The sequence below is a fragment of the Oncorhynchus clarkii genome, chromosome 13 (assembly GCF_045791955.1).
Source record: "Oncorhynchus clarkii lewisi isolate Uvic-CL-2024 chromosome 13, UVic_Ocla_1.0, whole genome shotgun sequence".
In the NCBI taxonomy this organism is placed as follows: Eukaryota; Metazoa; Chordata; class Actinopteri; order Salmoniformes; family Salmonidae; genus Oncorhynchus; species Oncorhynchus clarkii.
Window position 1 is genome coordinate 15786918 of NC_092159.1, and position 22617 is coordinate 15809534.

General features: G+C 45.2%; 2 protein-coding genes across 2 annotated transcripts in view; both read left to right on the forward strand.

The window, feature by feature from the left end:
* LOC139423786 (glutamate receptor ionotropic, NMDA 2B-like) overlaps window positions 1-13486 on the forward strand; it is a 98613-nt gene extending 85127 nt beyond the window's left edge. Inside the window, exons 13-15 of the mRNA XM_071175418.1 lie at window positions 5512-5750; window positions 10898-12188; window positions 12267-13486. Of these exons, the coding sequence (XP_071031519.1) occupies window positions 5512-5750; window positions 10898-12188; window positions 12267-13486 (2750 nt within the window). The remainder of the gene's footprint in view (window positions 1-5511; window positions 5751-10897; window positions 12189-12266) is intronic.
* The window catches only part of LOC139424506 (myb/SANT-like DNA-binding domain-containing protein 4), a 1073247-nt gene that overhangs the window by 802339 nt on the left and 248291 nt on the right, over window positions 1-22617 (forward strand). The window lies entirely within an intron of this gene.

The following is a 22617-nucleotide window of genomic DNA, read 5'->3' on the forward strand; positions in this document are numbered from 1 at the left end:
CTGTACAAGCCTTGGTTTCATGCATGTTAACATCAGACATTTGTTTTACTCACTGCTTTAGCACACTCCAACCCTAATGTCCTTGCCATGTCTGAATCCTGGCTTAGGAAGGCCACCAAAAATTCTGAGATTTCCATACCCAACTACAACATTTTCTGTCAAGATAGAACTACTAAAGGGGGAGGAGTTGCAATCTACTGCAGAGATAGCCTGCAAAGTTCTGTCATACTTTCCAGGTCTATGCCCAAACAGTTCGAGCTTCTAATTTTAAAAATTAATCTCTTCAGAAATAAGTCTCTCACTGTTGCCGCCTGTTATAGACCCCCCTCAGCTACCAGCTGTGCCCTGGACACCAATATTTGTGAATTGACTGCCCCCCATCTATCTTCAGAGTTTGTTCTGTTAGGTGGCCTAAACTGGGTTATGCTTAACACCCTGGCAGTCCTACAATCTCACACAAATGATCTAGGAACACACCAGGTACAACCCTAAATCCTTAAACATGGGCACCCTCATATATATTATCCTGACCAACTTGCCCTCCAAATACACCTCTGCTGTTTTCAATCAGGATCTCAGCGATCACTGCCTCATTGCCTGCATCCGCTATAGGTCCGCGGTCAAACGACCACCCCTCATCACTGTCAAACGCTCCCTAAAACACTTCTGCGAGCAGGCCTTTCTAATCGACCTGGCCCAGGTATCCTGGAAGGATATTGACCTCATCCCGTAGGTAGAGGATGCCTGGTCATTCTTTGAAAGTAATTGCCTCACCATCTTGAATAAGCATGCCCCTTTCAAAAAATGTAGAACTAAGAACAGATATAGCCCTTGGTTCACTCCAGACCTGACTGCACTCGACCAGCACAAAAACATCCTGTGGTGGACTGCACTAGCATCGAATAGTCCCCGCAACTTTTCAGGGAAGTCAGGAACCAATACACACAGTCAGTTAGGAAAGCAAAGGCTAGCTTTTTCAAACAGAAATTTGCTCCAAAACTCCAAAAAGTTTTGGGACACTCTAAAGTCCATGGAAAATAAGAGCACCTCCTCTCAGCTGCCCATTGCACTGAGGCAAGGAAACACTGTCACCACCAATAAATCCACGATAATCGAGAATTTCAATAAGCATTTCTCTACGGCTGGACACGCTTTCCTCCTGGCTACCCAAACCCTGGCCAACAGCTCCGCAGCCCCCACAGCTACTTGCCCAAGCATCCCCAGCTTCTCCTTCACCCAAATCCAGATAGCAGATGTTCTGAAAGAGCTGAAAAACCTGGACCTGTACAAATCAGCTGGGCTAGACAATCTGGACCCTCTCTTTCTAAAATTATCCGCCTCCATTGTTGCAACTCCTATCACCAGTCTGTTCAACCTGTCTTTCTTATTGTCCGAGATTCCTAAAGATTGGAAAGCTGCCGCGGTCATCCCCCTCTTCAAAGGGGGTGACACTCTAGACCCAAACTGTTACAGACCTATATCCATACTGCCCTGCCTTTCTAAAAGTCTTCGAAAGCCAAGTTATTAACAAACAGATCACTGACCATTTCAAATCCCACCATACCCTCTTCGCTGTGCAATCCGGTTTCCAAGCTGGTCACGGGTGCACCTCAGCCATGCTCAAGGTACTAAACGATATCATAACCGCCATCGATAAAAGACAGTACTGTGCAGCCGTCTTCATCGACCTGGCCGAGGCTTCGCCGTATTCTTATTATCGGCAGACTCAACAGCCTTGGTTTCTCAAATGACTGCCTCGCCTGGTTCACCAACTACTTCTCAGACAGAGCTCAGTGTGTCAAATCGGAGGGCCTGTTGTCCAGACCTCTGGCAGTCTCTATGGGGGTGCCACAGGATTCAATTCTCGGGCCGACTCTTTTCTCTGTATATATCAACGATGTCGCTTGCTGCGGGTGATTCCTTGATCCACCTCTCCGCAGACGACACCATTCTGTCACCATCTAGCCCATCTTTGGACACTGTGTTAACAAATCTCCAAGCGAGCTTCAATGCCATGCAACACTCCTCCTGTGGCCTCCCAACTGCTCTTAAAAGCTAGTAAAACTAAGTGCTTGCTTTTCAACCAATCGCTACCCGCACCCGCCCGCCCGACTAGCATCACTACTCTGGACGGTTCTGACTTAGAATATGTGGACAACTACAAATACCTAGGTGTCTGGCTAGACTGTAAACTCTCCTTCCAGACTCATATTAAACATCTCCAATCCAAAATTACACCTAGAATTGGCTCCCTATTTCGCAACAAAGCCTCCTTCACTCACGTTGCAAAACATACCCTCGTAAAACTGACTATCCTACCGATACTCGACTTCGGCGATGTCATTTACAAAATAGCCTCCAACACTCTTCTCAGCAAACTGGATGCAGTCTATCAAAGTCCATCCGTTTTGTCACCAAAGCCCCATATACCACACACCACTGCGACCTGTATGCTCTCGGCGGCTGGCCCTCGCTGCATATTCGTCGCCAGATCCACTGGCTCCAGGTCATCTATACGTCTTTGCTAGGTAAAGCTCCGCCTTATCTCAGCTCACTGGTCACCATAACAACACCCACCCTTAGCACGCGCTCCAGCAGGTATATCTCACTGGTCATCCCCAAAGCCAACTCCTCCTTTTTGCCGCCTTTCCTTCCAGTTCTCTGCTGCCAATGACTGGAACGAACTGCAAAAATCCCTGAATTTGGAGACTTATATCTCTCTCACTAACTTTAAGCACCAGCTATCTGAGCAGCTTACCGATCGCTGCAGCTGTACACAGCCCATCTGTAAATAGCCCATCCAACTACCTACCTCATCCCCATATTGTTTTCATTTACTTTTTTGCTCTTTTGCACACCAGTATTTCTACTTGCACATCATCATCTGCACATCTATCACTCCAGTGTTAATTTGCTTAATTGTAATTACTTTGCTACTATGGCCTATTTATTGCCTTACCTCCTTACTCCATTTGCACACACTGTATATAGACTCTTTCTGTTGTGTTATTGACTGTATGTTTGTTTATTCCATGTGTAACTCTGTTGTTGTTGTTTGTGTCGCACTGCTTTGCTTCATCTTGGCCAGGTCACAGTTGTAAATGAGAACTTGTTCTTAACTGGCCTACCTGGTTAAATAAAATTAAACATTAAAATTAAAAAATTAAAATAATAATAATAATTGACTACAGCTCAGCGTTCAACACCATAGTGCTGATCCTCAACATTGGGACCCCTCAGGGGTGCATGCCTAGCCCCCACCTGTACTCCCTGTTCACCCACGACTGTGTGGCCAAGCACGACTCCAACACTATCATTAAGTTTGCTGACGACACCACAGTGGTAGGCCTGATCCCCGACAACGATGAGACAGCCTATAGGGAGGAGGTCAGAGACTGCCAGGACAACAACCTCTCCCTCAATGTGAGTAACACAAAGGAGCTGATCGTGGACTATTGGAAAAGGTGGGTCCGAACAGGCCCCCGTTAACGTCGAAAGGGCTGAAGTGGAGCGGGTCGAGAGTTTCAAGTTCCTTGGTGTCCACATCACCAACAAACTATCATGGTCCAAACACAACAAGACAGTTGTGAAGAGGAAACGACAACACCTTTTCCCCCTCAGGAGACTGAAAAGATTTAGCATGGGTCTTCTGGTATGGCAACTGATCGGCATCTGACCGTAAGGCGCTACAGAGGGTAGTACGTACAGCCCAGTACATCACTGGGGCCAAGCTTCCTGACATTCAGGACCTATATACTAGCCAGTGTCAGAGGAAGGCCCAAAAAATTGTCAAAGACTCCAGCCACGCAAGTCATAAGACTGCTGAACAACTAATCAAATGGCCACCTGGACTATTTGACCCCCTCCCCCTTTAACCCCCTCCCCTCTCCCCCTTTGACCCCCCTTTATTTTTACACTGCTGCTACTCGCTGTTTATTATCTATGCATAGTCACTTTACAAATTACCTCGACTAACTTGTACCCCCGCACATTGACTCGTTATTGTTATGTACATTTATTTAGCTACTTTTTGATTGATTGGATTTTTTTTTTACTTTAGTTTATTTTGTAAATATTTTACAACTCAATTTTTTTAAACTGCATTGTTGGTTAAGGGCTTGTAAGTCTACACCTGTTGTATTCTGTGCATGTGACAAATAACATTTGATTTGCACTGACTGTGCTCACACACACACAGCTGTAATGGCCACACACACACACACACACACACACACACACACACACACACACACACACACACACACACACACACACACACACACACACACACACACACACACACACACAGACACACAGACACACACACAGACACACACACACACACACACACACACATGCAAACACACAGTCACAATAACAATCAAAGACATCAGAAGCAACTTAGTCAGTGTCTCACAATATTAATTACAGTCCACTCCACTTTATCCTTCTCCACTGTATCCCTCCTCCTGTTTCCCTCTCTACTGTATCCCTCTTCACTTTATAATTCTATACTGTATCGCTCTATGCTGTATCCCTCTCTACTGTATCCCTCTACTGTATCCCTCTTCACTTTATAATTCTTTACTGTATCGCTCTATGCTGTATCCCTCTCTACTGTATTCCTCTTCACTGTTTCCCTCTTTACTGTATCCCTCTTCACTTTATAATTCTTTACTGTTTCGCTCTATGCTGTATCCCTCTTCACTTTATAATTCTTTACTGTTTCGCTCTATGCTGTATCCCTCTTCACTTTATAATTCTTTACTGTTTCGCTCTATGCTGTATCCCTCTTCACTTTATAATTCTTTACTGTTTCGCTCTATGCTGTATCCCTCTTCACTTTATAATTCTTTACTGTTTCGCTCTATGCTGTATCCCCCTCTAATGTATCCCTATTCAATCCATCCCTCTCTACTGTATCCCTCTCTACTGTATCCCTCCCTACCTTATCCCTCTCTACCTTATCCCTCTCTACTGTATCCCCCTTACTGTATCCCTCTCTACTGTATCCCTCTCTACTGTATCCCTCTCTACTGTATCCCTCCCTACTGTATCCCTCCCTACTGTATGCCTCTCTACTGTATGCCTCTCTACTGTATCCCTCTCTACTGTATCCCTCTCTACTGTATCCCTCTTCATTGTATCCCTCTCTACTGTATCCCTCTCTACTTTATCCCTCTCTACAGTATCCCTCCTCACTGTATCCCTCTCTACTGTATCCCTCTCTACAGTATCCCTCCTCACTGTATCCCTCTTCACTGTATCCCTCTCTACAGTATCCCCCTTCATTGTATTATCCCTCCCCTCCTCCTAACCTTATTATAAACTAACCCCGCCTTCTACCCCCTCACGCTAACCTTATTATAAACTAACCCCTCCATATACCCCCTCACCCTAACCTTATTATAAACTAGCCCCTCCATATACCCCCTCACCCTAACCTTATCTTAACCTAACCCCTCCTGCTAACCCCTCCTAACCCCATCTATCTCTTGCTTGTCCCCCCAGGAGAGATGGAGGAGCTGGAGGCTCTGTGGCTGACGGGGATCTGCCACAACGAGAAGAACGAGGTGATGAGCAGCCAGCTGGACGTGGACAACATGGCAGGTGTCTTCTACATGCTGGGGGCGGCCATGGCTCTGTCGCTCATCACCTTCATTGCTGAGCATGCCTTCTACTGGCAACTGCGCTTCTGCTTCATGGGCTACTGCACCGGCAAGCCAGGCTTTACCTTCTCCATCAGCAGGGTGAGTTATTGGCTGGATTGGAGCACGTCTTTAACCAGACCGGTACTTCCTGGTCAGGTTGCTAACACTCTGTGCTTATGCCACGTTCACATCATGTCGGAGACTTGGGACTTCCGAGTTCAAATTAACGTAAGTTATTTGCGTAGGGCTTAATATTTGTTTATTCTGATACTTCCCAAGTGAGAAACTTGAGTATAATCTTTCTACGACGAGTAAGCTGACATGATGTGAACCTGGCATAATAAAACCTATACTAGTAAGCTAATGATACTTTGTTAGCTGTGATAGAGACATAGTAATAAGTAATGACACTGCATGATACCCTTCGGGCAAGGATAACAAAACGAGTATAACTACTGATTTTGTGAACGCTAATAGAATTTAGGCTAATCCGTGCTAACGGTGCTAGCAAAACTAACATAACAATCATCGCCAATGGGCCTTTTGAAAGCCTTTTTAATATATAACACTAACGCTAAGGCTCTTACAGTTAGTTACATGCCCACTGATTCCAGTTGTATAGAAGGGTAAAAACTAAACTTTATCCCGGTGTTGTTGCGTCTTTAAATGGGGACTGCTCTGAGGGCTGTTTATGCGGGTCATTTACCATGGCAGTTGTCATGGCAGTTATTATTGTAAGTCAGAGAGCTTGTTTACGCATGAAAAACAATTGCTTGAGGAACAATCGCATTTGCATAATGTTACCTTTTAAGGGAGGGGGGAATGTTTTTGTTGTTGCACGCTCATTGAACTCAATTATCATTCATTTGAGAAACAGACGCAAATGTTTACCTGCCTGAACTTCTTACGAAAGGTTTTTCTTGTATCCTCTTGAGCATTTTGAAAAAGCAGTTTTCTCTACTGTATCCTTCCTCTTTTGGGAGCTCGACGATAGTTACTCTGTAATACAGCAATAATGGTTTTATGCAAAGTACATAAAATAGTTTATATGTAGGGAGAGCTTCGATAGAATACAAATTCAGTATTTATTGGTTCAAGCGTACAGGTGTTGATGTTATTTGGCAGTTGCATTACAGAATTCATTTTCACCCTCTACACTATTACAGACTACCCCTTGTCTAATCATTGCCGCCTGCAAGAGATATTAGTCTATTACAGATTTCTATGCCTGGTTTAGTGCTCCAGTTGCGGAGGGAGGGAGGAAGTATAGCGCTCAACCAATCTGCACACATACAGGGAGGGAGGGAGGAAGTATAGCGCTCAACCAATCTGCACACATACAGGGAGGGAGGGAGGAAGTATAGCGCTCAACCTATCTGCACACATACGGAAAGGGAGGGAGGAAGTATAGCGCTCAACCAATCTGCACACATACAGGGAGGGAGAGAGGAAGTATAGCGCTCAACCAATCTGCGCACATACAGGGAGGGAGAGAGGAAGTATAGCGCTCAACCAATCTGCACACATAGAGGGAGGGAGGGAGGAATTATAGCGCTCAACCAATCTGCACACATACAGGGAGGGAGGGAGGGAGGGAGGGAGGGAGGAAGTATAGCGCTCAACCTATCTGCACACATACAGGGAGGGAGAGAGGAAGTATAGCGCTCAACCAATCTGCACACATACAGGGAGGGAGGGAGGAAGTATAGCGCTCAACCAATCTGCACACATACAGGGAGGGAGGGAGGGAGGGAGGAAGTATAGCGCTCAACCTATCTGCACACATACAGGGAGGGAGGGAGGAAGTATAGCGCTCAACCTATCTGCACACATACGGAGAGGGAGGGAGGAAGTATAGCGCTCAACCAATCTGCACACATACAGGGAGGGAGGGAGGAAGTATAGCGCTCAACCTATCTGCACACATACGGAGAGGGAGGGAGGAAGTATAGCGCTCAACCAATCTGCACACATACGGAGAGGGAGGGAGGAAGTATAGCGCTCAACCTATCTGCACACATACAGGGAGGGAGAGAGGAAGTATAGCGCTCAACCAATCTGCACACATACAGGGAGGGAGGGAGGAAGTATAGCGCTCAACCAATCTGCACACATACAGGGAGGGAGGGAGGAAGTATAGCGCTCAACCAATCTGCACACATACAGGGAGGGAGGGAGGGAGGGAGGGAGGAAGTATAGCGCTCAACCAATCTGCACACATACAGGGAGGGAGGGAGGAAGTATAGCGCTCAACCTATCTGCACACATACGGAGAGGGAGGGAGGAAGTATAGCGCTCAACCAATCTGCACACATACAGGGAGGGAGGGAGGAAGTATAGCGCTCAACCAATCTGCACACATACGGAGAGGGAGGGAGGAAGTATAGCGCTCAACCAATCTGCACACATACGGAGAGGGAGGGAGGAAGTATAGCGCTCAACCTATCTGCACACATACAGGGAGGGAGAGAGGAAGTATAGCGCTCAACCAATCTGCACACATACAGGGAGGGAGGGAGGAAGTATAGCGCTCAACCAATCTGCACACATACAGGGAGGGAGGGAGGGAGGGAGGGAGGGAGGAAGTATAGCGCTCAACCAATCTGCACACATACAGGGAGGGAGAGAGGAAGTATAGCGCTCAACCAATCTGCACACATACAGGGAGGGAGGGAGGAAGTATAGCGCTCAACCAATCTGCACACATACAGGGAGGGAGGGAGGGAGGGAGGAAGTATAGCGCTCAACCAATCTGCACACATACAGGGAGGGAGGGAGGAAGTATAGCGCTCAACCTATCTGCACACATACGGAGAGGGAGGGAGGAAGTATAGCGCTCAACCAATCTGCACACATACAGGGAGGGAGGGAGGAAGTATAGCGCTCAACCAATCTGCACACATACGGAGAGGGAGGGAGGAAGTATAGCGCTCAACCAATCTGCACACATACGGAGAGGGAGGGAGGAAGTATAGCGCTCAACCTATCTGCACACATACAGGGAGGGAGAGAGGAAGTATAGCGCTCAACCAATCTGCACACATACAGGGAGGGAGGGAGGAAGTATAGCGCTCAACCAATCTGCACACATACAGGGAGGGAGGGAGGAAGTATAGCGCTCAACCAATCTGCACACATACAGGGAGGGAGGGAGGGAGGGAGGAAGTATAGCGCTCAACCAATCTGCACACATACAGGGAGGGAGGGAGGAAGTATAGCGCTCAACCTATCTGCACACATACGGAGAGGGAGGGAGGAAGTATAGCGCTCAACCAATCTGCACACATACAGGGAGGGAGGGAGGAAGTATAGCGCTCAACCAATCTGCACACATACGGAGAGGGAGGGAGGAAGTATAGCGCTCAACCAATCTGCACACATACGGAGAGGGAGGGAGGAAGTATAGCGCTCAACCTATCTGCACACATACAGGGAGGGAGAGAGGAAGTATAGCGCTCAACCAATCTGCACACATACAGGGAGGGAGGGAGGAAGTATAGCGCTCAACCAATCTGCACACATACAGGGAGGGAGGGAGGAAGTATAGCGCTCAACCAATCTGCACACATACAGGGAGGGAGAGAGGAAGTATAGCGCTCAACCTATCTGCACACATACAGGGAGGGAGGGAGGAAGTATAGCGCTCAACCAATCTGCACACATACAGGGAGGGAGGGAGGAAGTATAGCGCTCAACCTATCTGCACACATACAGGGAGGGAGGGAGGAAGTATAGCGCTCAACCAATCTGCACACATGCAGGGAGGGAGGGAGGAAGTATAGCGCTCAACCAATCTGCACACATACAGGGAGGGAGAGAGGAAGTATAGCGCTCAACCAATCTGCACATACAGGGAGGGAGGGAGGAAGTATAGCGCTCAACCAATCTGCACACATACAGGGAGGGAGAGAGGAAGTATAGCGCTCAACCTATCTGCACACATACAGGGAGGGAGGGAGGGAGGGAGGGAGGGAGGGAGGGAGGGAGGGAGGGAGGGAGGGAGGGAGGGAGGGAGGGAGGGAGGGAGGGAGGGAGGGAGGGAGGGAGGGAGGGAGGGAGGGAGGGACAGAAAGAAAGAGAGGGCATATGATGAGAGGAACAGATAACATACAACGCGAGGAAAAGGAAACCTGTCCGTGAAAAAAGAATGATAAAAAACATAAAAGGGGAACAGAAGGAACAGAGGAGCACAAAAGGAAAGATGTGCCAGTAACCTCTGTCCTATCACCTTTACATAGGGATTGTCTGGACATACGTAGACAGATAAAGAAAGTCCCGTTGGAGGAGAAGCTTCACCATGGTGACCAGGAGGCAATGGAGATCAAATAAGACAAAAAAAGACACAAAGAAAGAGTGAAAGAGAAATAAAAGAGTGGAAAGAGTAGAAAAAAGAATAATGAATTCAGGGGGCCAGGGGAGAGGAGTGACTAAGAGATGGACAGAAAAATGGTTTTGACATGACGCCCCTGATGAACAGTGACACACGTTTTCACTGGCAGGCAATGATGTTTCATTTTTTTATCTGGAATGTCATGAGAAACGCTGCGCTGATCCTAACATACATGCCTTGATTTGTTGGTGTCACCTCTTAGAATTACTGTCCTCACAATGCCAAAATCACAACCAGATAATGACGTAACATTTCAACAAAACCACACCTGCCTTTCATTTTGCAGAACATTTAAAAAATACTTTTATTGCATGATTCATTTTCGTGACGTGTCTTTACGAGAGGGTGGTTGGATTGCCCCGGGAAAAGTGCTGTCAGCTGAATTTAAATTAAATTGATTCAACTTATTGATTGGTTGGTCAAAACTAGACGCTAATGGCACTCCTGTCATTATCCATCAAGTCTCTGATCTGCCCTCCAACACTGGGTCTAAGTGAGAGGAAGAGAGGAGAGGCTCTGAGCCTCTGCAAGGGCCAAAGCTCTGTGTGCTCCCCAGGGAGAACGTATTGATGAGCTCACCCCTATTACTGTTTAATAGTGTGTAAACAATGTGGCCAGATGAAACACTGCAGTGCATTAACCTCTCTCTCTTTGTCTCTCATCTCTTTTCACCTTTCCACCTCCCGTCCGCTTTCTAATGCTCGTCCACCAATCTACCCTATTTCTGTTTTCGTCAATCTGTCTTTGTGTTGGTTTCTTTCGCTTGCTCCACCTCTCCCCATGTTTTTCTCTCTCTCCCTCTCCTCCTGTTTCTCTACCATTCTCTATCCCCCCTATTCATCTGTTCCTCCAACAGGGCATCTGGAGTTGTATCCACGGGGTCCAGATCGAGGAGAACAAGTCGGCCATGGACTCTCCATCGGCCACCATGAACATGAACATGAACAACACCCACTCCAACATCCTGCGACTGCTCCGCACAGCCAAGGACATGACCGCCATCCCGGGGGTCAACGGCTCGCCGCACACGCACGGCGCCCTGGACTACGGTGGCCACCATCGTGGCGAGTCGCCCAGCATCTACGACGTCTCCGAGCACCGGCGCAGCTTGCAAGAGCGCAAGGCCCTGCCGCCGCCCTACCTGCCTGAGGACAACATGTTCAGCGACTACATCAGCGAGGTGGAGAGGACTTTTGGCAACTTGCCCCTGAAGGACAACAACCTGTACCAGGACCATTACCTGCACCACCACTCAGGTCCGGGACCCGGGCTGGCTCTGGGTATGTCCGGCCCCCCGCCTAACAGGCAGAGTAGCGTAGGCAGTACCAGTTCATTGGAGGGAGGGATGTTTGATTGTGACAGTTTAGGGGGAGGGGTAGCGCCCATATTCACCACACAGCCCCGCGTTGCCTCCCTGACTCACAGGAACACCAATAAGTTTGACCTGATCGCCGGCCACGCCTCGGCCTCAGGCTCCGGTCAGCAGGGGGGTCAGTTCAAGTCGAACGACCTCTACGGGAGGTTCTCCTTCAAAGGCGGGGCGTCCAGTTCTGGGTTTATCGACAGGGGCGGTCACGACAGGTACTGCATGGGTGGAGGAGGAGGGGGTGGCGGGGGCTCGGGGGGCGATGATGTGTCGGATATCTCCTCACACACCATCACCTACGGCAATCTGGAGGGCAACGCCAAGAGGCGTAAACAGTACAGGGACAGCTTGAAAAAGAGGCCCGCCTCAGCCAAATCCAGACGGGAGCAGGACGAGATTGATTACCGGAGGCGAGCCCACCACCATCACACCGTCCACCACCACTTCTCCCGCGGGCCCCTGGGACACCGCTCGGCCTCCCCACCCCTGGTCCCCTCTGAGCGGAAGAGAGGAGGAGGTGGAGGAGGTGGAGGAGGAGGGGGTAACTCTTCACCTTACTTATTCCGCGACAAAGAAAATCTGAGGGAGTTCTATGCGGAGCAGGTCCATTCCAAGCAGGGCTCTGCCAAGTGGGAGCATGTGGATGTGTCCGACAGGCCTTGTCCGATGGGCGGTAGGGGAGGAGTCGCTGGCGGTAGTAGTGGTAGTGGCATTTGTAAGAGCCTAGTGCCTGTGGAGGATTTCCTGAAAGGTAACAAACCCAAGAAGTCAGAGGGTAAAAGTGGCGTAGTCGGAGGAATGGGCTTGGGGTCGTCAGGGCAACAGGCCCACACGTGTTGGGAGAAGAACATGTCTGAAGTGGGGGGTGGAGGCATAGCAGGGGGTGACTGGGAGTGTCGGAATCACAGTGGTGGTGGTGGCGGGGAAGGAGGAGGGAAGTCCATCTCTCACCATGGGGGAGGGGGCACCTGTACGCATGGGAGCGCTAGTGGCGGAGGGGTAGGAGGGGGTGGGGGCGCTAGTGCCGGAGGGGGAAATAGTCGTCCAAGCTCTGCTTCTTGCAAACGGTGCGAGTCGTGTAAGAAACCAGGCAACCTGTATGACATCAGTGAAGATAACCTCATATTTAGCCAGATGGGGGGTGGAGGGGGGAAGAGTGGTGACACGGGCCAATCACAAAGTCATGCACAGCGCAGGAAGCTAGGGCCAGGTGGGCGGGTGTTACGGAGACAACACTCCTACGACACGTTTGTGGATTTGCAGAAGGGTGGGGGTGGCGGACGCATGGGCGGGGGTGGAGGAGGAGGTGGAGGAGGAGGGGGAGGGGGGCAGCTCCTCCCACCCAGAAGCGTGAGCTTGAAAGACAAAGACCGCTACATGGAGGGAGTTAGCCCGTACGCCCAAATGTTTGCCCAGTACGCGGAGAGGGATAGTCCCTCCTTTTTCAGCCGGGGTGGTAGTGAGCGGGAGAGGGCGAAAGGAGGCTCCTCCTTCAGCTTGTTCCGAGGCGACCGAGGCGAAGGTGGGTTGCACCGTCGGTCAGTGGGGGAGAAAGACATGAGGGACAGGGATAGAAGAATGATGGGAGGTGGAGGTGGTGGGGGCGGTAGTGGGAAAGGGGCTGGGACTTACTCCTTGTCTAAATCTCTCTACCCAGATAAGGTGACCCAGAACCCCTTCATCCCAACCTTCGGCGACGACCAGTGTCTATTACATGGCGGCAAACCGTACTACGTCAAAATGTCTCCACAGCAACAGCAACAACCGCCACAGCATCTCCTCAACAACAGCCGCGGGGACTTCCGAGGCTCCATGGGGGTGCCTTCATATTTTCCGGCGTCAGCCACGACGGGGGTCATGTCCAACGTGACCCCCAGGTTCCCCAATGATCTGTGTCTCGGGGGAGGGTTGGGGGGGCCCATGGGGAACCACCATGGCCCCAGACTGGGAGGCAACAAGCTACTGCCGGTCAGGGACGGGGGGTTAGGGTTGGTGGGGCAGGGCGGCCAGAGACCCTTCAATGGCTCGAGCAACGGCCACGTTTACGAGAAGCTCTCCAGCATCGAGTCTGACGTCTGAAAGAAAGAGATGGAGCTAGAGAACAGGATAATTTATTCTCCGTCTGAGGAGAACGAATAGACGCTACATTGCGTACATCGTTCTCATATTTCTAACTGAGGAAGGTTAGTTGGACAATGGACACTGCGGACAGAGTGAAGGAGAGTGAAGGAACTGTCAAGGGTAACAGAAAGCGACACGACTTCTAATGAGGAAATGAACGGATTCTGCTGCTTGACTCTGAGACTGTGAGGGAGGAGGAGAGAAATCTCTCCTCCGTTTCTCCTCTCCTTCTTCACTCCCTCTTTTATCTTTCCCTCTCTTCCGCTCGCCTGCTGTTCCTTACACCAAAACTAACGTTTTGCTTAGCTATCAGAAATACAATCAAATGAATGAAAAATCAAATACTTTTCTTGAAGTAACAGGGTAAACTAACAATAATTGTATTGATAATGTTGTTAATGATATTATTGAATATAATTATATTGTTTAACATTTGGGCTCGTTTTCTTTTTTTTTTGAATAGTTCATGTTGTTATATATTTGTACTGTTGTTAATTATTTGCTAGGCCACCATATTACAGGAGACTAATAGACTATTTGTTAGGAAGAAATGTTACTCAAGTACCAATACTTTTAGGTTGTGTAATTCAGACTTCTTCTTAATTCTTGATTATCCATATTTTCTGTTCTTGGAGTGCTGTGAAAAAGTATACTGTCTGTGAAAGGCATGATTTGCTGAGTACATTTTCCATATACTTGACATCTTATAGTGAAGGAGAAAGTACTTATGTGGCATCATACTGGTTTGCCGTTTAGATTTCTTGTTTTGCCTGGCAGTACTTCGGGAGTAGTGGTGATCTCAGATACCGAGCGGGATGTGCCTTACTGAACCCACTACGATCATAAAGATATGAAGACTCCTCCTCCTATCGGTAGAAAGGGTGTTCATTCTGTAGACAATTCAGTTATTAACTAGTAATTCATAAAGTGGTTATCGTGTTCGCTGAGAATCCGCTTAGCTGAGATTTTGCTTTAAACGAGATCCACCCACCTGAAAGGAGGGATAGTTGCATCATGGAAGATGCAGTATTCTGCTCGTTTCACTCGGGTGCTAGTCAAGAGGCTCTTATCTCACCCTTTAGCGTTCCATAAATCATTTGATTTAACATTTTAAATCCCAACATATCACAAGTCCCCCTTATATACTCAAAGGTAAACTATCAATTACACTTATTGTAATTGTTGTATAGTTTAAAAAAAAAAAAATTGGGCATAGATGCAGTATTTGCTAAACATATGTATTACCCCTTGTATTCCTATATGTTGCTGGGAAGTGATTGAATGGAGTTGGTTTCAATTGGACTTGACAGTTGTCTACTTTTAAGATCTGGTCTTGATGGAATGTTGGACCATGGTCTGGGAATGGAGAGGCGGACAGCAGGACGTGTTAGTTCATTTCATTTTGTATCATGGCAGTAAGCTGTTGCTGCTGTATTATCGAGACACATTTCTTCGAAGGGGGATGGGTGGGGAGTGGTGTGCTGTGAACACAGGGAGGAAAGAAAGTTTCAGTTGGTTTATTCATTTACTTTCACCCAATCACTGTACTGCTACTGTACTGTATACTGTATGCCTCTCCTTAATTCACGTCAAGGACTTGATCAAACCGCTAATCATGTTTGACTTACTTAGAATGTGTTATCATTTCTGAGATAATTCAGATATCACTAAAGGTGGTCACTTGATATGGGGATTGGGGCAAAAAGTCACTATTTCACTATTTGTTAGCTTTTTTTCTTTCCTTGTGAATACCAACACAAATCAATTGCTTTATGCAGGACACACAAGACAGTCTGGATGTAACATTCAGTAAATCTCAGTAAACTTTCAACGTTTTTCCGAAGATGATTATGGAATGTTTTGGCAACTTCCCTCAATGGCTTGATACATAAGAAGGATAAAAGGACAATAACGTTTGTAAAGCTTGAGTACTTGACCAGGGCATGATTACCATTAGCCTAGTATTAGCAAGAATTCTTCATCTCTGCGTTTAAAATAAAACATTATTTGAATAATTATGTCTATTTCACCCAGAACAACCACTTTTCAGCTATCAGGGCAAATATATTATGAATTTACAAATTTGATTAAAGGCACTGGACAGTATTTTCCTTTTGGAAAATAGTCTTCACAACTGTCCTGGAAGGTACTTGGTGGAAGGTGGAGAAAAGCTAACCGATGCCATGATTAAAATGGGGGAAAAAAACGTTGAATCTCCACATAGTGTGGAAAGTAACGTTTTTCTCCCTATTCTATAAGCATTGTCCAGTCCAGTGGTTTGTTTATCATGCCTTTGCCAATGTCTCTGGGTCGCTTCCATCAATGACAACCTCATGTCCATGGAAGATGACCTCAAAGCCACAACGTATCACAGACAGATATCCAGGTCCACGCTGTACTTGTGTTCCCCTCCATGTAATTGTTGTAATATACAACTTAGGACCCCCCCCCCCCCCCCATATCTTCATTTTATTTATTATATTTAGTAATTACTTTAAGTTATAGCTGTCTGAAATATTACATTTCTATGTGATTTGTTATTTTGCCAAACCAAATTGTACGATCTAAGCACAATCAGTGTTATTGATTAGCTGATCAATACTTGTACATCCCTATTGACACTTTGAAAGATTTTTCCTTCTTTCATGACTGACAAGTCAGTGTGTATGATATTGAGTCAGTGTATAAGGACATGTGTTCGTAAGGACATGCATGCATCAGTGGATTTTTTTTATTTTCCCTTTTCTACTTAGACTCTATTTTATCCCAAAAGTGGGTGCTTGGGAATGATATCTGGACTTTTTAATCAATTGAATTGATTCTGATCTTTGTTGGTGTGTGTTTGTCTCTGTAAAAAGACAAATAGAATTTTGCTCTCAAAATTGTCGTTATTTTAAAATGTTTCAAATTCAGTCAACAGAATTGTCAATAGGAATAATTACTATGACAGAAATAGATTCAACAGATTTATTATGGAACCAGAAGAAGTGTAATAAGAGAGGTTCAGGCTTCTCTGCTCCTCTTGATGATTGGTTGTAAATGCCTGTGAATGAGGTGAAGGTATTGGTATCATTAAATGCCTGTGAATGAGGTGAAGGTATTGCTATTATTAAATGCCTGTGAATGAGGTGAAGGTATTGCTATTATTAAATGCCTGTGAATGAGGTGAAGGTATTGCAGTTCTCCTGTGAATGAGGTGAAGGTATTGCTTTATTAAATGCGCTTTCTTTTCCACAGTGAAGGTATTGGTATAACGTTTTTATGAAGTGATGAACCAGCTTTGATTTTCAATGTATTTGCTTGTTTTTTCCCTACAACCTCTCTTTCTTCAGTAAGTTGCTTTCCTCTTTCTCTCTCTCTCTTGCTTTCTTTCTTTCTTTCTTTCTTTCTTTCTTTCTTTCTTTCTCTCTCTCTTTCTCTCTCTCTCTCTTTCTTTCTTTCTTTCTGTTGTTGTATGTGCCTCAATACATGTGCTTGATTACCTCTGTGTGTGTGTGTGTGTGTGTGTGTGTGTGTGTGTGTGTGTGTGTGTGTGTGTGTGCGTGTGTGTGTGTGTGTGTGTGTGTGTGTGTGTGTGTGTGTGGAAAAGAAAGCGCTAAAGAGAGAACTGTTGACTGATGTTCTGCATTGTAGTGCTGTATGTAAATAACTTACCTCCCTCTAGCAGACTTTTAATAAAAGTGTACAAGATGGTTGAAAGTACGAACCTTTTGGGTGACATCTTTGATTTGAAGGTTCCCTGCCCAAAAAATATATTTTTCAATGAAAGGCCACATATGTGCAAGCTTGTAATTTGTTGAAAGAGTGCACACCTAAAGTAGTAGAGACTATTTTTACAGCAAGTTGATTAATTTCCTTTCACTTTAATTTGGTAAAAGACCGGCATACACACTTGTTTTTGTTACACAACTAATGGTAATGACATTAGTGGCTATTACATAAGCACAACATCATGACTCTCTACTACATTTTTACTAGTTATAGTTTATCTTCTTTGGCAACCCTTTAATTTACGTGTTTCCAAGAGAAAATTATAACACAATCATTTCTAGAACTGTACAGATTGTGAAAATGTATATATGACTAAACATTTCAGTCACTCTTTAATTTTTGTATGGGAAGAAATGACATGTGTTAAAGAATAATAAAAAATGTGATTAAATATTTAATAATATTTAAAAAGAGGATAATTAAACACAGTCGATGTGAAAATAAGTGCTAAGAAATATTCTTCTTTTGTCTCTTTGTACAAAACAAAGTGTTGAGTATTAATAAAAAAAATTTAATCATGTAATTTGTGAAATTCCTACGTTTTCATATTTTTCCCCTCTAAACAGATTTCAACATTCATTCATGGTCTCTCATTTGTCTATATATTGTATATATATATATTGGAATTATCTGGCTCGAAGGACCAATACCTTAAAGGGTCATTCAGCAGTTAAAACAATAGAAAAGTGTCCTCCCCACCCCTGTTTCGTTTTTTATCTTTTTTTATAATGGGGCTGGAGAATTGTAACCACTTTCAACTTCCTAGACAGAGCTATGGATGGATGCAATGACTTACCAGCCATGATATCAATATTATAGTTGTAACCATGTTTTGACTCTATATAGTGTTTGTTTAAATTGAATTAGTTTACAAACATTGGAGTAAAACAAGCTTATATTTTGGCTTCTGGTGGGGTACAACAGCTCATGAGGCATTTATGACTTATGTTCTTCAAGAATCAATGGGTACATATCAAGTCCAAATAATTGATGTATTAACTGCAGATTGCCCCTTTAAAGGTGCAGGGCCTTTTCAAGTGTTCTCAGATTCATCTGTCATTTAAATAGCCAGTGTCACTCCTCCTCTTTAATCCTGTTGCTGTATTGTCACTTTCATCCAGGACACCTGTCCATCCTCCCGTTCCACTCGTCCCCTTTTACCTTTCATCTTGTCTCTCCGTAGCTCTCTCATTTTTCCACACTTTCGTATCTTTCTGTCTGTTTTTTCTCTTTCACAAGTAGGACACTGAAATGAGATTGAGGTTACTCAAGATGTTGGAGAGGCAGGTTTGTAGGCCAGGACAGACGGAGAGGGAGGTGACGAATGACACACTGATAAAAAGTGAACCAGTAAGATATTGAATACAGAATTTGAAAGACTCCAAATCCTCCTCCTGAGACTCTCTCTCTGCCTCTCTTTCTTCTGAAAGAGCTCTGACCAGCAACAAGGGAGATATTTAAAGAAACCAGTCATCCACAAAACCCTCTTTGAGATTTTGGTAAAGCATATCTCTGTATCTATATTTGATCCTATGTCATTGAGAGATAAATAATTAGCTAGTGCTATAAACAACACTGACAGAACAAGAACACATTGATAGAACACATTGCAACAAATGTAACTACTTGACAATTAACCGTTACCTAGCAACTGGCTCTTTTTTCAAGAGATGGGGAGAGTGGAGGATTTATACTGTATACTCTCACTGTCTTAGTGGATTGGATGGGAAAATGAATCAACATACAATACCAAAATGGAAAGTACAGCCTGAGCCGAACATCTACAGAGAGAGGGGAAGTCAGAGAGAGGGAGAGGGAGAGGGAGAGAGCGAGAGAAATGGGGGATGGAATGCAGATTAAGAAGTAGAGATGAAAGACTGAAGCCCCGCTTATACCTGGTGCTAACATGGGTTGTGTGTCCTAATCTTGTCCACATTCTGATTGTGCCTACATTTTTGTGTCTGCATTGTGGCCAAATTCTCCGATCCATCCCTGTATGCAAATGATTTCACAGCTATTCTTTCCAATAATAAGTTATTTATTTGAAGACATGTTGGTGGCATAAGTCAATGGTGCAGCCTGTCAATCATGTTAGAGGCCGGTATAATATGATTTAAGTGGTTTCACTGCCCAGAATGGTCTACACAATGCATATTTTAATCGTGTAAACCTGTCTAAAAATGCGGGATCTATCAGAATGTGGACAAGACCAGGAAAAAGGACGCATGTTAGAACCAGGTATCAACAGGGCCAGAGAGAAACAACGGAGGATGACAAGCAGAGATGGGAAAGTAGAGGCAGGTTGGGAAAGAGGGAATGAGAAAGACGGAACATTTTATACTGCGGCTCTGTGGATGACAAGCAAGAGTCGGGGAAGAGGAGAGGAGAGAAGGAACGGTTGCTGTAGAAACGCTTGGCAAAGTTTTAATGAGGGCACAAAGTTCGATCCTTATGCCCACAACACATCCACACTCACACACACACAGTATATATACCAGCTGGCTTTAGTATTACCCTTTGTGACTACAGCTAACGGGAAAAAAAGATCTACAAACCTTCATAGATCCCTCTAACAACAAAGTCCCAAACGAATAACAGGATAGAGAGTCACCCTTTAAAGTCAGATATCAAAACATAACAATGTGGCATACAACATCCTGTCCAATAGTAGCATTTTGTTCTATTGTGGATTGTTAATGTGGTACTCTAAAATCAATTGTGTGGCGATTGGTTTTGAATCTAATGATGATCACGCTTCCATGCAAATGACTGAATTATTCTCATGGCCATGCAGCCACAGTTGGCTAGTTCTGTATGAGATGATCAGACAGTTGAGACTTGATGAGTTTGTTTAATGAATATATCATTGCTCTCTCATGGCTTGATACACATAACAACTACAGATGCACATCTGTGTTAATAATGAAGCAGAGATAGAGAATACATACATGTTACATCAACTTCCTACAATATATATCAGATTTTGATACATTATAATTATTTGCAGACTCTATTTCGTTAATTTCTCGCTCTTTCACCTTTGACCTCTCACCTCACACTGAACTTAGAACCCTAACACTAACTTTCCTACTATCACACTCCTCCGTAGTCCACAATCCCTCCCGCTATCTCTCACTCGCACTCTCCAGCATCCTAACTTGTCCGTTGTTGTATACTCTCACCCTCCTCTTCCTCACCACCCTAGTCCCCCTCACAGGGACCGCCTTCTTCAAGGTGTACCTCGTCAGTCTCGCTGCGCCACCTCTCATGCTCCGAGGTGCCAGAGCCCTGCTACCGCCACCCCCTCCCTCCTCCCCCTCGTCCCGGTAGCCGTGGCGACGGAGGAATGGTTCCAAGGTTGCTAGGCGATGGGTGAGTTCCGTGATACGCCTGTGCAGCAGAGTGACTTCCCTGAAGAGATCGTTGAGCGACTCGGACAGAGGGCGCACCCTGCAGGACACAAAGAGTAACTTATCAACAGACACTTCAAACTGGCAATCAATCACACTTTAAGAACCTGGACAGTAACTTCAAATAAGGGGGGGGGGGGTCACAAGCCTACACATACCACATAATGTCAAAGTAGAATTATGTTTTTAGACATTTTTACAAATGAATTACAAATGAGAAGCTGAAATGTCTTGAGTCAATAAGTATTCAACCCCTTTTTTGTGATAACCCTAAATAAGTAAGGAGTAAACATTTTCTTAACAAGTCAAATAATAAGTTGCATGGATCACTCTGTGAGTAATAATCATGTTAGCATGCTTTTTTAAATGACTACCTCCTCTCTGTACCCCAGTGAATTTCAAACACAGATTCAACCACAAAGACCAGGGAGGTTTTCCGATGCCTCGCAAAGAAGGGCACCTATTGGTAGATTGGTAAAATAAAAAAAAAACAGACATTGAATATCTTTGAGCATGGTGAAGTTATTAATTACACTTTGGATGGTGTGTCAATACACCCAGTCACTACCAAGATAATACTGCAAAAATGTGGCAAAGCAATTCACTTTTTGTCCTGAATACAAAGTGTTGTGTTTGGGGCAAATCCAATACAACATATTACTGAGTATCACTCTCCATATTTTGAAGCATTGTGGTACCATGTTATGGGTATGCTTGTAATCGTTAAGGGGTTTTTCAGGATAAAAAAATTAACGGAATGGAGCACAGGAAAAAAACGAGAGGAAAACCTGGTTCAGTCTGCTTTTCAACAGACACTGGGAGACAGTCACCTTTCAGCAGGACAATAACGGGAAACAAGGTCAAATTTACACTGGAGTTGCTTACCAGGAAGACAGTGGATGTTCCTAAGTGGCTTAGTTACAGTTTTGACTTCAATTGAAAATCTATGGCAGGACTTGAAAATGGTTGTCTAGCAATGATCAACAACCAATTTGACAGCTTGAAGAATTTTAAATGGGCAAATATTGTACAATCCAGGTGTGGAAAGCTCTTAGAGACTTACCCAGAAAGACAGCGGTAATGGCTGCTAAATGTGTTTCTAACATGTATTGGGGGTGTGAATAATGATGCAAATGGGGTATTTCTGTATTTAACTTTCAGTACATTTGCAAAAATGTCTAAAAACATGTTTTACTTTGTCATTATGGAGTAATGTCTGTAGATGGGGAAGAAAAAAATATACTTAATCTGTTTTGAATTCAGGCTGTAACACAACACAATTTGGAATAAGTCAAGGGGTATGAATACTTTCTGAAAGTAATGTAAAAATGGATTTGTACACTCTCTGTTGACCTATACCACAGTAAGGATGTCCCTCTGGTACTCCTACCTGGAGTAGTCAGGAAGCAGGGTGCTGGGCTGAGAGTGGAGTAGGGTCCTGATCTGGTTGAAGATGCGTTTTCCCCAGACGTCCAGGACTCTGGTCACACTGCGGACAGTGGTCACGTTCACACTCTCAGCTGCAACCACAACCCCAGAGGAAAGGAAGAAGAGACGTTGTTATGAAATACCTGTCTTTTTCACTTCTGCTTTTGCTTTCCTTGACGTCAACTGAGTAGGCTGGATGGATGTTCTTATTTATTAGCTCACCTCCCTCCCGGTAGTTCCAGTACCCATAATCCAGTTCGTTCTCCTCACCAACGGACTGGGCCATGGTCGCCATGGCAGCCAGAAGCAGCAGCAGCATCACAGTTTGAGGGGCCATGATGAGAAGACACAGCCCTTTATGAAGAAGAAGAAAAGGAAAACACAACAAGAATGATTTTTTAAAAATCTGCCAATTAGCCAAAATCAGTTCACTATGACATTACAACAATTTGATTACGTTCAGAAGAAATAGGGAAAGTC